General features: G+C 36.1%; 2 protein-coding genes across 2 annotated transcripts; one reads left to right on the top strand and one right to left on the bottom strand.

Annotated features, from left to right (window-relative positions):
* Nucleotides 1-23: 23 nt before the first annotated feature.
* On the bottom strand, nt 24-3613 carry LOC105391550 (vacuolar protein sorting-associated protein 72 homolog). The gene is made up of 8 exons (XM_038119963.2): nt 3300-3613; nt 2846-2969; nt 2602-2737; nt 2286-2468; nt 1919-2098; nt 1295-1475; nt 790-963; nt 24-420 (listed from the first exon to the last, which is right to left on the bottom strand). The coding sequence occupies exons 1-8, from the start codon at nt 3428-3430 to the stop codon at nt 228-230; spliced, it is 1302 nt and encodes a 433-aa protein (XP_037975891.2). The 5' UTR covers nt 3431-3613; the 3' UTR covers nt 24-227.
* Nucleotides 3614-4174: 561 nt separating this feature from the next.
* Nucleotides 4175-11617, top strand: LOC105391552 (trans-Golgi network integral membrane protein 2). Its single transcript, XM_011563041.3, has 4 exons — nt 4175-5371; nt 5709-5867; nt 7959-8086; nt 11082-11617. The coding sequence occupies exons 1-4, from the start codon at nt 4363-4365 to the stop codon at nt 11217-11219; spliced, it is 1434 nt and encodes a 477-aa protein (XP_011561343.3). The 5' UTR covers nt 4175-4362; the 3' UTR covers nt 11220-11617.
* Nucleotides 11618-15030: the final 3413 nt, after the last annotated feature.

Genomic DNA, 15030 nt, shown 5'->3' with positions numbered 1-15030 from the left:
TTCATAAAGCAAAGAACAGTTTGTTATTATAAAAAACTTATATTTCAAAATTCATTTTCGAATTCAATACATAGCTATTTCTTAAGAATGAGATCTACAATAATCTAATCTAAATCCTCGTCACATAAAAGGTCACGCACGAACATAGATTCTTAAAACAGATCATCGTCCATTGGTAATCTTTTATCTCTGTTTCAACTACAACATATTTATCTAATCTGTGTTTCCTACTTGATACTAATCTGGACATATCTGGAGCGTTTGTCTGCCAGCCTCCACTTCAGCCACTCTGCCATCTGTGGGTCGGTTCTATCTCCTTTCGCCTCTAGTTGTTGGTAGTATGCTTCCCTTATGATGCGGAATGCGTCGACGCACGAATAGGGCAGCTTCGTCACTGGATCTATGTAGCGGGCTGGCCTCCTGAAAGTATGGATAAATAATAATGGTTATTATTTGAATAGGTAAGGGTAAAATGCGAGTGCATAACGTCATGCTATGGCCTTGAGCCTGACGCCCTGAGCTATTTATATGGGATTCATATAGTGGCTAGCGACACGACACGTCCATAATCCAGTAATGACGGTTGTGACATGTCCACTGATAATAGTAACTTACTATTTAGGCACTTTTCCTGGTATCGCAATGGGATGAATCTAAATCTAGGTCCTAGATGAAAGAAAATACTATAAAAGTAGCATAAAATAGCCATGGGTTATAGATCTAATGGCTAATAGGTATAAAAAACAACTGCCAGGACAAGAATAATATTGCCAAAATCAAAATACTGACTTGGTAACTGCGCAGAGCTGTAATCTCTTCCGCTTCGGCTGTGCTTGTTTAAAAGAGGCATTAAACGCTTTGTCTTTGATGTCATTTTTGAATGATATCAGGGTCCTCTCGTAGAATGCATCACTGGTCGTAGTATATTCTTGCCTTTTCTTCGGTTTCTTTTCATCTTTTTTTCTGCAAGTAAAAATAAACTTTAGGTATTATGTGTCCCACAGATGTCATTACATTAACTTTATCATCATCAGCCCGCAATCGTCTACTGCTTATTACGTCGCAGCGAAAGAGTCTAATCTTGAAGGGCTATTCTTTAAATCGACGAACGAAGGGACGAGAATTGTCACTCATACGACGAGAAAGAGTCGAGGTTAGGTTAGGTTAGATTGCTGCAAATTTTCTTTCCCGAAGAAGCCATTGAGACCATTCTAGTCCGTTCGTTCGTCAATTTAGAGAATGACCCACCTGTACACCTAACAATATGAACATTGTACGTAATATTGCAACTTACAACTTCCTAATATCGTCCACTTGTATCTCTTCATCAACACCTATCACGTCTATTGGGTCCATGTTCACAGTTTTCAGTTCATCCTCCAAATCTCCGTCTTCTTCAGGTTTCATTTCGGTCATTGGTACATCCTCATTACTGACATTGTTTTGAGGAGTTTCCTCGGGAGGTGCTAGTAACTCTGTTATGGAAATGGATGGTAATATTTCATTATAATTATATACTGTCTGCATTCATTAATACTTGGCGCAAAAGTTTAAACAATCTTTATAAATGTGACTTTAAAAATATTATTAAATATTAATAAACTACAGCTAAAGATACTTAGATAGGTTTATTTGATAGAGAAACTGTGGTTTTGGTTAACAGAGTTTTGGTTAGTAGTTATTTTCGGCAACACAACTAGATAAACTATGCTGAGTTTGTATACTCAATACTCAAGACACATAGCTAGTCCCCAATTGTCTTAACAACCGTGTATGCGGGTTGTCATGCTAACTCGCTCTTATCTTATTACTATCCATACTTCTAAGTGTGAGACCTATATATGACTGCGACGACGCAACACACCAATGGGGCCTCGCCCTTACTCCTACTAATAGTATTCAAGGGTGTTATACAAACCTTCCTCATTTTTTATTAAATCACTAAGACTTGTGTCCTCCGGCAGAATTTCACTTTGACTCCTAGAAAGTTTGGTCTCATCAGGAACTGCGAATGAGTGGTACCGTATGATTGGGCCAGATATTCCCTTCTTGGTTGGACGGGATTTCTTCTTCTCCAGTTCAATTTGTTGGAATAATTCTGTAAATAGATTATTTAACATTAATTTAGAATATTTAGATGAATAAAGTACATATAATAAGTTTCCCCACTGGAAATAGTTCTGACCCTAATGGTAACCGCACCTTACATACGTCCATACATCTAGGCCTACCGACCAGTTTGACTCCCTATGATATAAGATATAAATTGAATAAAATGTAATTACCTAAGCTTTTTAGATTCTCTTGTTCAGTAATGACAGCTTCAGCAAGCAACTCTTCTTGTGTAAGTGCTCTCTCTTCAGTTTTTTTTGGATTCTTTTTCTTCAACTCCGATCTAATTTTAATTCTTTGCAATGTTTCTGCGGACTTCACTGCTGTGCTTTGTCTGATGGACTTGCGACCTGAAACTAAAATAATATTTGTTAATGACACAGTTTAGGAGCCATTTTTACAAAAGTTAATTCAATGGTAGAGCAACACACACAAATGCTTGTGTGGCATCACTAAGGTGCAGGTATCCTATGAGGGGAAAAAACTTACCATTAGAAAGATCAATGGATTTATCATTGCTATCTGTGCTATTTTCATCAAAAACCTTTTCTCTTGGTTTTTTAACAACTTCCTTTTTTGGTTTATCAGCGGATGGGGCTGTCTTCTTTTTAACTCGATTTGGATCCTAGAACATATTTAGTTTTACAAAATAAATACCTAATACCCTTTTCAAATCAGTTTATACTACCTGATTCAAAAAAATAAAAAATACTTAAGTTTTAAAAATACATACTTTATAAACTTTGGTTCCTGACTTTCTTTTAGCTTTTTCATCAACTTCCTGGTCTGACGCAGGTTCATCATCTTCATCAATATCAAAGTCGGAGTCTACAACATCATCCACTTCTTTTTCTTCACTGAAAAGTACCAATGATTTTTTTTAAATTAATTTTATATGTTATTAGATATCTAGAGTATGTTACACTGTTCTTGGCTAGGCCGTCTAGGTAGGCCATATCTGTAATAGTAATATACGGATGGTGTGGCGCACTCTCGTGAAGGCCCTCTGTACCACTGGGGTACCTAAGGACGACAACAACAACAACTATTACATACAATACATCCCCTAACCCCACATACAATCTGAATGATCCAATTTAAACGATGTAACCGGTATCCAAACTCAATCCGTGCAAGTCCGCAGCACAACACTACCAAGAGTTATTGAACAATTCACTGAAACTCACACATAGTCCACGTCCTCAGCCATCTCCTCGAAGCCTCCATAGGTTGTTTTATAGAAATCATCTTCCTCCTCTTCATCTAACAGCTTCGACATGCGATTCCCCGCGTTCACCCGTCTTTCCCGGCCCGACATGGCTAGGGTTGGGTTAGCAATCCTTTCAGCTCAGAGACACCGAATCTAGTAACTGTGAAATACTTTTTTCTTCTAGAATAATAAACATAAACTGTAAACGTTAAGTTATAAATAATCAAACAGTAGTAAGCACGAAAAACAAAGTCGAACCAAATCCGCTCGCTTCGCTTCGCTCGGTCGTCTCGTGTCAAAATTGACATTCATTCAGTGTCTTTGTTAACTAGTCTGTGAAGGCGTGCGTTTTAAAAGCACGAACCGTATAGACTACTATAGACCGTAAACCCTTATAACATTGGGCTAAGGTACTATTCATTTATTTACGAGAATCTAAATAACAAACACAAAACTTATAACTAGATAAAATTAAATATGTACTACTATAACTAACTAAATTATGAAACTAAATACCTAGGTAAATTATATAAACAGACTAAGATTGGATTTTGTCTGTTTAAGTCATGTTATTTGATGAAACGCTCTATAAAATTTGGAATTTCATAGCTTAAGCTCAATGGACTCACGTCACATACCTACCGGGCACATGGATGCACGATGCACAGACGGTATGCGGCCTTAATGTGGCATTTGCTGCACATCTCCTGCACATTGATGCAGTATCACCGTCATCTTATGTCGGACTCATATACTCTAAGGTCGGACTACATAATTTATCTGATCGCCCACTAGCCACAATAGTAAGTTCCAAACGGATACCGAGCTTGTTGATCTTTTGACATGTCAAATCAATCGTCACAGAGTAAATAAAAAAACGTCATTTTCATCCAACCCAACAAAATGAACAAAATTTTCGTAATTCGTTTTGTGAAGTGAAGAGAATTTACTGTTATATTTTGTGTGGCTTTCGTGCAGCAATACATAAACATTGAAGCATAGTTTTGTTCCAACTTTTTGTGGGGGCCGATATTGCAAACATGATTCGTTATTCAATTTTATTGTTAGTGATCAACACATACGGCCGAGGTCTAGGAAATCCTGTTGATACTTTGAATGGTCACTTGGAGAGCTTGGCAAATACCTGTGCGAGTCCATTACTGGCTAAAGGAATCAAGGAGCAACAGGCGAATTGTAAAGTTTTTATTGGAGAACCGATTGAGAAACGGGTTCAATGTCTCCTGTTTTACGACATCAACAAACAGCTGTGCGCAGCAGTGACTTCCTCTAAACTTACCGTTACTGACGACAGCTACAAAGCCCAGATGAGCCAAACGTTAGATGTTACTACACTCTGTAACACAGCCAAGACTTGGGAATTAAAGAACTACTCAGAAATCCCAGAATATCACCCAGAAATCCTAAAAAATCAAGCTGCATGTTTAAGGGTATGTAGTGGGCAGGACCTTTTGAGTGTAGATGCCAACTTCTACTGTAAATATTTTAACTGGGGCTATGAATTATTGAAGACCCCTCCAATAGCAACTTCAGGTGTAGATCTCAGTGGTAGTACAACTATTCATGTTGTAAATAACAGCACTAAGGTTGAAACTCCTGCTAAGCCCACTGATGCTCAACAAGTTAGCAAAGGTGATGAAGCCCAAGATGCACCAATTCTTGCAGCAGAGAATCCACCACCATCAGCTGATTCAGTGAAAACTGTCTCAGAACCTGGAACTCGTGAAGATGCTAAACTCACAGAGGTTACAGCAAAGCCGCCTATTGTTACCAGTATTAAAGATAAGACAAAGGAAGATAAAGTTGAAGTAGTTGCTCCTAAAACCGAAGCAGTAGAGAAACCGGTAGTAGTTGCTGAAACAGTTGAAGACAATAAATTAGTGCCTGTTGAAGAGGAACCCCCTAAGAAGGAGGATGAGGCTAAGAAGCCCAGTGGCTTGGCTGATGCCGCAGCCCCCGTTGTTGAGGACACTAAACCCAAAGCAGCTGCACCAGCTAATGAGGAATCTCTTGACGATGCAGATGATGTTGGTAAGTGTTGGTGTTAATATTATGCATGATGACAAGCCTAGGTGTACACTGTTTTCTACCTTCACTATCACTGTGGAAAGGCATTGGATTTTAGTTTACTAAAAGTCTAATTGTAATTTTTACTGCTATCCCTATTACTTTTATTTATAATAATGTGATTGCAATTTTTATCAGTTCATCTGAGATTAAATTTCTTTATGTATCTCCTGTTTAGGCAGATTTTAAGGTAGTGTAATAGAATGAACATCAAATAAGGGCTCAATTATTGTGCCCTTGGATCGGGTGAACAAACTGTACTTACAATATTGAAATAAATAATATTACTATGCTTTTTCAGATTCTGAAGAGGGAAAGGAAAGTCTTCTAGACCTCAATGGTGATGATGGAGATGATCCAGATGTCGGTGATTTTGCCCAGAAACCGTACGAAGGCAAACTCACTCACAAGAAAACTATCACGGCTATATCTTCTGCAAATTCTGATGCAGCTGAAAGAGGTTTGTACTTTTTATCATTCTTTTGACTATGAATATGAAACCTTAGGTTTACATCAGAAAATTACCAGAGGCACATTTATACATGCTTTGCATGCACTTTCCTGGTAGAAACACAGCCTATGAGACCATATCTAGGGAGAGTGAGAGAATTGTCACTATATTGAGGCCACTGTTCCCCGTTTCAATTTTTATAGAGTGTCTCCAAAGTTAATGCAGTGGCGGTTTGTACAGAAATGCAAAATATAGTCACAATCCATCAAGAGCTAGTATTAACCAATAGAATGAAAAACGAAATACTTTTAAAATAATTGATGATGATAATAATTATTTAAATGTATGTATAATTCCTCAAAATCTGCTATGCTTCAACATAATACATTATAGATGGCCTTTAAATAAATACCTACAACCTTTTTCTTTTGAATTCTCTATTCATGTTGAGAATGACCTTGTGTATCACTATTTACACACATGTGAATAAGACATTGCAATAACATTAAATGATTTTCTTACCTCTTGTAATGATTTTATTATCAATGTTTTTTAACAAAAAAAGTAACGTTGTGAAAGTTTTAATTACTCTACAGAATATGTAAACTTAACACAGTTTATCTTAAACAAATTGTATTTTCAAAGTATAAAAGAACATGTATGAAGACTATGAAATGAAGTAGTTTAGGTACCCATATACCTTCTTCTTCAGATTCATCATCATCAGCACCTCTCTATCAGCGCTTATTATGAGTACCTACTAGTGGAGGTTAATATAACATATAGCTAAAAAACATAGCAAGTGATTTGCTCGCAACGAATAGCATTCGCTTTATGAACGCGCAAATGCTGCTATAATTATAACGCGACGCGCCCTCGCGATCTTAGCTCGCAAAATTGGACAGCGTCTGCCCGCGGCCGTTGCCACGACGCTACTGCTAGAAATAGCGGAGCCTCGCGGCTCCGCTATTTCTCGCAGCCGCGAGACGTGGCGCGCGATAACCGCGCAGGCGATATTCACTTGCTTTGTAGCGTCTCGCTCTCTCAACGGTGCAACGTCGCGCGACTCGCGTGTGAGAGAGCGAGACGCTGCGAAGCTGCAAGCTTCACTACGCAATAGCGCTCCGCTATCTGCTGAAATTAGCTCCGCAGTCGCGATTTGGCAACGGCCACGGGTGGCCGCTATGCTAATTGTGCCTCGCGCAACGTTACGAATTACGATCGCGTTGTTTGTTTTGTTGCATTTGCGTGCTGTAAATAAATATTTGTAAATATACCTACATAATAATAAATAGTTTAAATAGTAACGTATTAAAATAGGTATAGTGTTTATTTAGGTTTAGTGTAAAATTTAAAATAAATAGTGTTTGTGTAAGTGTAAATAGGTACTTTCTAACGGACAATTTGGTTCTGAGAACAATTTCGTATTTTAAATGTTTTGTGATTGAACTTTGACTGGACAATTTACCTATCTTTATTTTACGTGTGTTTTCGTAAGTGGATGAAACTTTGAAAGGATATTACTTTGTGGTTTTAAAGTGTTTTGTGTAAATAGTTATTGCAATTAAAGAACGTTTGACAATAATTCATAAAAATGAAGAGAAACAGTGATGTGCCATTATGTAAACAGTGATGTGCCATTATAGACAGTCCTAAGCCTGTAAAGTATGAAGGAAAGTTCATTGGTTTTTTCATAATTTTTTTTTTTTCATAAAAATTTTTTTTTCATAAATTTTTTTTTTTTGCTCTTCAATATCGTTATAACGTAGCGGATTAAATAACCTGCTATAAATGTGTAACATAGCGTCTGTAGCGTGTTATCAAAATGTAGCCGTTTTTCCCACCACTAGTACCTACTTACGCCAACTGTTTCATTCCTCCACCACTCTTTAAACACATTCCCTGTTATACACATAATAATAATAACTAATGTATGTCACATACATGCTTAATGTCTTACTGCTCCCTGTACCTCCTGTAGGTGCAAAATGCTTTTAGCATTAAGTCCTCCTGATAGAACGATTGTACGTAATTACTTTTGTAACTATACCGTGCAATAAAATAGTAAATAAATAAATGAAGAAATTATTATATTTTCAGAAATGTTCCAAAGCATGGACGCGTACGCTGACGGAGATGACAACTTCTTCCCGTTCTTCCTGACGTGCATCATCGTCGTGGTCGTGCTCTACGTGCTGTACCACAACAAGAACAAAGTCACTAAAGTGGTAAGTACAGTCATATTTAAGTATTGATCAATGGTCAACAAGTTTAAGTTGGGTACCGTCAGGGAAATCAATCGGTCCCGATTTTAGAGTAACTCTACGATCGAGCGTATGTGTTTGTACTGAACATTGACATAGATCATTGGCTGATCCCAAAGATACTAAGGCCTTGTTCCACAATGTCTGGTTAGTAGCTACCTGTGAGATAAAATACATGCTGTCACTGTCAAAAAAATAATAACAGAAAGTGACAGCATGTATTTTATCTCACAGGTAGCCACTAACCAGACATTGTGGAACAGGGGCTAACACCCGGTTTCAGAATAGAGTATTTAAGAAAATCTCAGTAGAGATTTGCTCAATGGTTGAGTAGATACTTAGGTTTTCTATGTTTCACAAGTCGAACATAGTTTTTATCAAACCGTACTTAGCTAAGTATTTAATCAAGGTGCCTCTAAGCACGACTTTACGTTTCATTATATGTACAAAAAACCGGTTTTAATCGATAAAACTATTGTATAGGATTTTTGTTAAAAAATATTGACGAATTTAATTTCAAACACGTGAAATTATTAAAAGAATTATCTATTTATAATATATTAGGCCATAATGTTATAAATTCAGATATTTCTTTTAATTTCGAATCACCAGGATAGACAACGGAACGCATTTCAAAATCCAATCTGTGAAATTCGAAATGTCATTGTCATTTCATTGTCAATCAATCAAATCTATTGTCATTTCATAAATATTCATCTTCAAAACCAAATATAATCTTGTGTATTTTACCATAGTTATCCATTAAACTAAAGGATTCTAACCAAATATTAAAATGGAAAGGAAGATAATAATTAGTTAGTTCAGTGACTGGACCCAGTGAGTACCCAAGTAGAGCACTGACTTGGTAGCCCCGTGTGAATGCTGGAATAAATAACGAAAACTGCCTTCCCTCAACTCGGATCTGTGTGGGACTCCAACATGCTCAAGCGTTGCGTAAAAACCCCTCTTCAACTCCGTGGTCAAGTCGCTTCTGCTGTTCGATTGTGACTAAGGGATCGATTAACCAACTACATATCGAGTAAGAAGTCGCATGGCGAATTGGAGATTGATCGGCCACACTATCAGAAGGGACGCACCACCGCAGACGCGGTCGCCTCGTGCACACATGGCGGCGTACAGTCGACGGCGAGCTGCGAGCGCAAGGCCTGAGCTGGAAGGAGGTCAGAGTGGTTGCTGAGGACCGGACGGCGTGGCGCACTCTCGTGAAGACCCTCTGTACCACCAGGGTACCTTAGAACAACAACAACAACAAATCAAACCCGTAGCATTATTTTGATTTCTAAGTAATTATTGTGATTTTTGTTGTTTCCCGATAAAAAATATTACTAATTAAAGAATATAAAAGTTTCAACAAATATTTTTATTTATAGCCATGAAATCTAATATAAGTCCTTACATTCATAAATATTTAATATGTCTCCACCAGTGCTGTTCTTACATGGTTCTTACAGCATATTCTTCTTGTTTTCAAAACTTTGCAGTTCTTGAGGCAAAGGCTGCACAGCATATGGTTCCTCTTCTATTTCATTGTCCAGAACCACAAGTATAATCGTCTAGTTCTAGAGCCATGTTGTGCAACATCTCATAATGACCTTGTAAACCTTCTGCAATTTGAGTTGCATTCCATAATGTAGATATGGGAATCTTCTCTTTAGCACCACAAAGCATCACTCAATGGTGTTTCTTGTTGGGTTCTGGGCTCTATTAAATGCTTCTTGTGACGGTATGGCTGCATTTATGAATGGTGTTATAAGATTAGATTAACGAAGTATCGTCACTGGACATTGTACAGCAAACAAAACTCTTGTATTATACTTGATATTTCACAATAATCACGAGTAAAAATATTTGATTAAGGTTTAAGTAGTCGAAATTGGTTACTTAAATTTGACAGACTCAACTTTGAGCAAGTACGGTTTGAGCGCTGTCAAACGCGTTGTGAAACGCATTTTTGTCGCTAAGCATGAAGTTAAGCATGCCAACTGTCAAATTTGAGATTTCTCAAGCTCTGTTGCTCAAACCAAACTCAATCATAAGAAATCTCAATTCAGAAACAGAAATTTAATAAGTATGAACTTAAGTAGGCTTTGAGAACGACTCAACCTCAAATACTCAGTTGCGAAACCGAGGGTAAGTGTACTAAGAAAAGATACTGAATGGGTCGAAGTATCTAGACCTTAGTTCTGACTCTACTACAGTCAATATAATACCTACTTTTAAAAACAAACTATACCTACATTTTGAATAAACGCTTAAATAAGTAATATATTTCAGAATTAATGAAAAACGATGCATAGGTAGATATTATGTATTTTCATTATCACATCACACAATTGTTACAATAAGTTTAGTATCGCTATAATTCCTTATCTAAGTCACGAGTTATTTATTGAAGTATTTTATTACCGAGCTGTTAATTTCTGTGGTAAATCAGTAATTTTCTAGAAATATAATGATATTTATGTATGTCTTGGTTGAAGCGACTATATAAGGCTAAAATTAAACCATACATATACTCACTGCACGCAATTTCTCTGTATACACCTTATGTACCTTTTCAAAGGTCACATGGTACTTAATAAGGTTGACCATGCGTCACGATGGCTAAAGCATAAAATAGGCACAAAAACTCTGACCTTGACATGTTCACATAGGAATACAATATTATCTAAAAGATATTGCCCACAGCTTTTAAGCCGGTTAAATTTTCTCATAAATTAAGCATGTAATCATACTAATTACCTATATACATCTAAATCACTGTATCTGTTGTAGGTACATTTGTTCCAATGTTTATGTACTTATAAAAAAAAACGTTGTGTAGTTTTAAATATCTAAGCCGCACGACATAATAAACACATACAGACAGACGTGCTAAGTGACTTTACAGACAACAGATTATTACACAGTAACAAACTTAACATTTCTCTATTTCCAGGTCCTAGGTCTGATAGTGGAAGGCCGGCAGCCGGGGCGCCGCCGGAACAGCCGCGGCCACGCCTACCGCCGCCTGGACACTCTGGAGCAGGCCATGAGCTCCAACACCGCCACCGCTCCCAGCAGAATCATATACTAAACATACACCATTATATACTTAGCGTCAATTCACACGTACCACAACCACACCACGTCGCAGCGACATAATGTGGTCAAGCTGTGGTTACATGTGAATAGTGTGGCAGCGGCTATTTGCAGTTGCGTTATGGCAGCGACAAAATGTCGATGTGGTTGTGTTGTCGCTGTCGTTGCGATGCCTGCCTTAAGCTCAAAATTAATTGTACATAGTGCAGGTTTCTGGAGACGGCTGAGTGCAGTCTTTTGTGTAAAGATGACTGGTTGTCACTCGAATAAGAGGTGAAAATTGATTGTGTTTGGTACGGGGCAAGTATTAAGTTGGTTAACTTTTAAGGGGGCTATGAAAGATATTCGATTGGTATTGCCACTCTATTTTATGAGTTAAATTAACCAGAAATTAAAAGAAAATGTTGTAGGGTAACGTAACGTACCTTGGGACGCTTGTACCTCGGGACATTGATTGTATTTTAAAAACCGGCTAAATAAACACATTAAAATTCTACCCTAGGTATAGTATTTTACTCGCTTGGCAAAACTAGTGAGTCTCGTGATCATACCAGCATCGAGTGTGTGTTGAAGACAATATGAAGTTTTTTGGAGTCAAAAGTAGCTTTTGTATAGTTTTTTGTGTTGCTTTATCTCATTGAGGCATGCTCAAAATAAAGACATGGATGTCACGTATAACTTTTCAGTTATTTAATTTTATGACATGGCAATTATCTGAAAGATTCCTATTAATTAAAAATAAAGATATTTAAATTTTGGTTAAATATTGCTTTTTTGTACCTTGGGACACGGTTAAATTTGTACCTTGGGACACTGTTTCCTATGGCTTTGTACTATGGAAAATGCAAACATCTAAATAACGCCTTATATCTCTGTTCTTATTAGTGCCAGAGTGAAACTAGACAGAAGAGAGATGCAGTAAATCAATAAGAACAGAGATATAAGGGGTTATTTAGAAGTTTGCATTTTCCATAGTACAAAGCTATAGGAAACAGTGTCCCAAGGTACAAACGTGTAACGTACCTTGGGTCAAAACAAGCCTTTTTACTTTTATCTTAATTTAATAAAATCTGGCCACACATAAGCTTTAGCACAAATACTAGTGATAATAGATTATATATCCTACCGAATAAAGAAAATTTCACATCAATATCTTAGTTGTACGCTGCGATAGCTTCATTCAAAGTTGGGGTAGTCGAAAATGTCCCTAGGTACGTTACGTTACCTGGATGGCGGATGATTTCAAATTCTTGCTTGAATAAAAAAGTTATACTTAAGTTCAACAAGTTCAAATAAAAATAAAATATTACAGGGTTTTTACAATGCAGCTTCAGTAAAGATTCCTGTAAATCATTTCTATTAAAAAACAAGTTAGGTACAATAAATAATACTATATTGAATCTAAAAATCATTGTTAGGATAGAAATATAAACTTTTCACTTTCCTAATTTTGATAAAGGTAACTGGCCAATAAATACCGGTACAAAAATTGAATACGTATAAAATTATGGATAAAAAAACTTAAATTATCAGGAAATAAGCTTGTCATGGTAAATCATATTCATAACAATAGGTATTACTCGTAGTACATAAGTACCATGAATTCGATTTTAAATCCTGCTATTAAATTTAGTTTATTTGCTCTAATTTACATTATTTATTACGAATATAGCCGTAAATCTTCAAGTAATAATAACATTAGCCATGTTATAACTCTAGCCTAAACGAGCGATTTCAAGTCGCTTTATAATCGCTCGACAACTTTTTCAGTTCATCAGATGATGAAATTTTTCATTTGAACACCCAGATTTTTGCACTTTTAAAAAGGAGAGGGAATGAATTTTAACTGTTAGCTGAACTAGCTATGCCCCGTATGTATGTTCGTCATCAAATTGAGTACAATATTAGTAAGTAATCTAATTTAATATAATAATTATTTATTTACTTACATTATTTTAGATGAAACTGTGGTGTTAGATGGGATAAAACGTTTCATGGGAATAATGTGACCACTGAGATCTCTGACTAACATTTCAAGAAGTATTTTTATGGAAATTATCTGTTGTATCTATTCCAAATTGTGGAAAAAGTACATTATAATTATGTTTTGTTAGTATTCATATTTAAAAAAACGTTTGTTAATGTATATTCCAACAAAAAAATACGTGCAAGTAGTATGTAATTACACCTAAAATAAAATGTGGCTTTCTTTCTTGCTGCACAGATCTTCAATTTCGAGGCATGATTATCTTGGTCTTGGACTATCAAACTATAGTGTGATAACTTACGTTTCACCCAAATTCAAATACTTATAAACTGTTGATTGGTATAAAGGTAAACTCGGTAAAAAGATCAAGAATCATGATCAAAGGTTATTATGTAATGATCCTTCCTAAACATAAACCGATGCTTTAGTCTACCGTGTACCTGTGCTTTCTCATCGAAACGCTATTCGCTTTGAAATTTTGCTCTGTCTCATTTATTTCCTAAATGAAGAAAAGAGACTATTGTTTCAAATTGACGTCACAGGCGCAGTAGCTATTCAGAAAAGCGTCTCAGGTACGACGATTGATAGGAATACATCATACTTTATACACCTACATCGCATGTACTAGTATATACTACTACTGCATGATCACTAGTAGAAAATGATATTTGTACTAAGTCTACTTATTCCGTCTCCTAGTCTGTTTATACTTTTGTAATATTGAAGAAGTATAAAACTGTAAAAAAATTCGAATTATAATTAAAAATAAATTAATTTTAGGCTTTTACTTTTTTAAATTGTTTTGTTCATGCTAGTAGGTATAAATTATGTAAGTACCCTATTTTTTTATTTATCATTCATCTGCAGTACGAATATTGCAATAAATTATCATATATACCTTAAATTATCATCTATACCTCTGTCATGTCAAGCAGTACTATAAATGTTCCTTTGAAATCATTTTAATGTTGGGTTGTGAATCTAGCACGCAATATTTAATACAATTTTCTATCTATTAAATCATAGTCTGATTATTATATCAGACTTAGGGTGCTTTTCCACCAGAGATGTGGTACCTATGCTACGTTGCTATGGATGTAAGATACCCAACAATCATATTCATTGTTCCACATTGCATAGCACTGGTGAGAATATATTTCTTTCACATCATCGCAGCATAGCCAGGTGCAGATCACATCTCTGGTGGAACAGCACCCTTATTTCTAAAGTATGCCTTGTAAAGTATTTTTTATGTGTATATAATTTGGTTCGGTACTTTTTTTCTTAATATTATAGTCATACTTTGGCTTCTTATACTTAAACTTGTAATGACCTTAAAAGGCCAGTAGATGAGCGGTTTTTATTTTAACTGTGAATACCTACGATAGAATGAAGTTATGAATAAATATTAAGTAAGTACATACAAATTAAAGTATTGTTTTAATCAATCATACATGACAATGCACTTATTATGTATTATTGCCTGCATACCTACATAGCTTTAGGGCTGACCTGTAGTTAGAAAAACTAAAATGCACTTTTATTTGGTATAGGTATAGCTAGATCAGACAGATAACTGTTCTGGGTAAAGTGTAGGCACTTATTTCCCAAATTTATGACGTGAACATGAACTAAGTCTGTGTTCTGTAACATGTAGGTCCTTACTTGTATGTAAGTTGCTATTTGTAAATACCTAGCTTATCTCATGTTATGGTAAGCTCGTACGCGCTATGCCTAGCTCAGCCGATCACGACTTACATAGACAGCCACACTGACATTATTAATCCTTACATAAATCTAGTTTAATCCAATACCATTT

Source organism: Plutella xylostella, chromosome 6, assembly GCF_932276165.1.
Source record: "Plutella xylostella chromosome 6, ilPluXylo3.1, whole genome shotgun sequence".
NCBI classification, from domain to species: Eukaryota; Metazoa; Arthropoda; class Insecta; order Lepidoptera; family Plutellidae; genus Plutella; species Plutella xylostella.
Note: the sequence above shows the minus strand (reverse complement) of the source record. Positions and strands in the feature narration are given on the sequence as shown.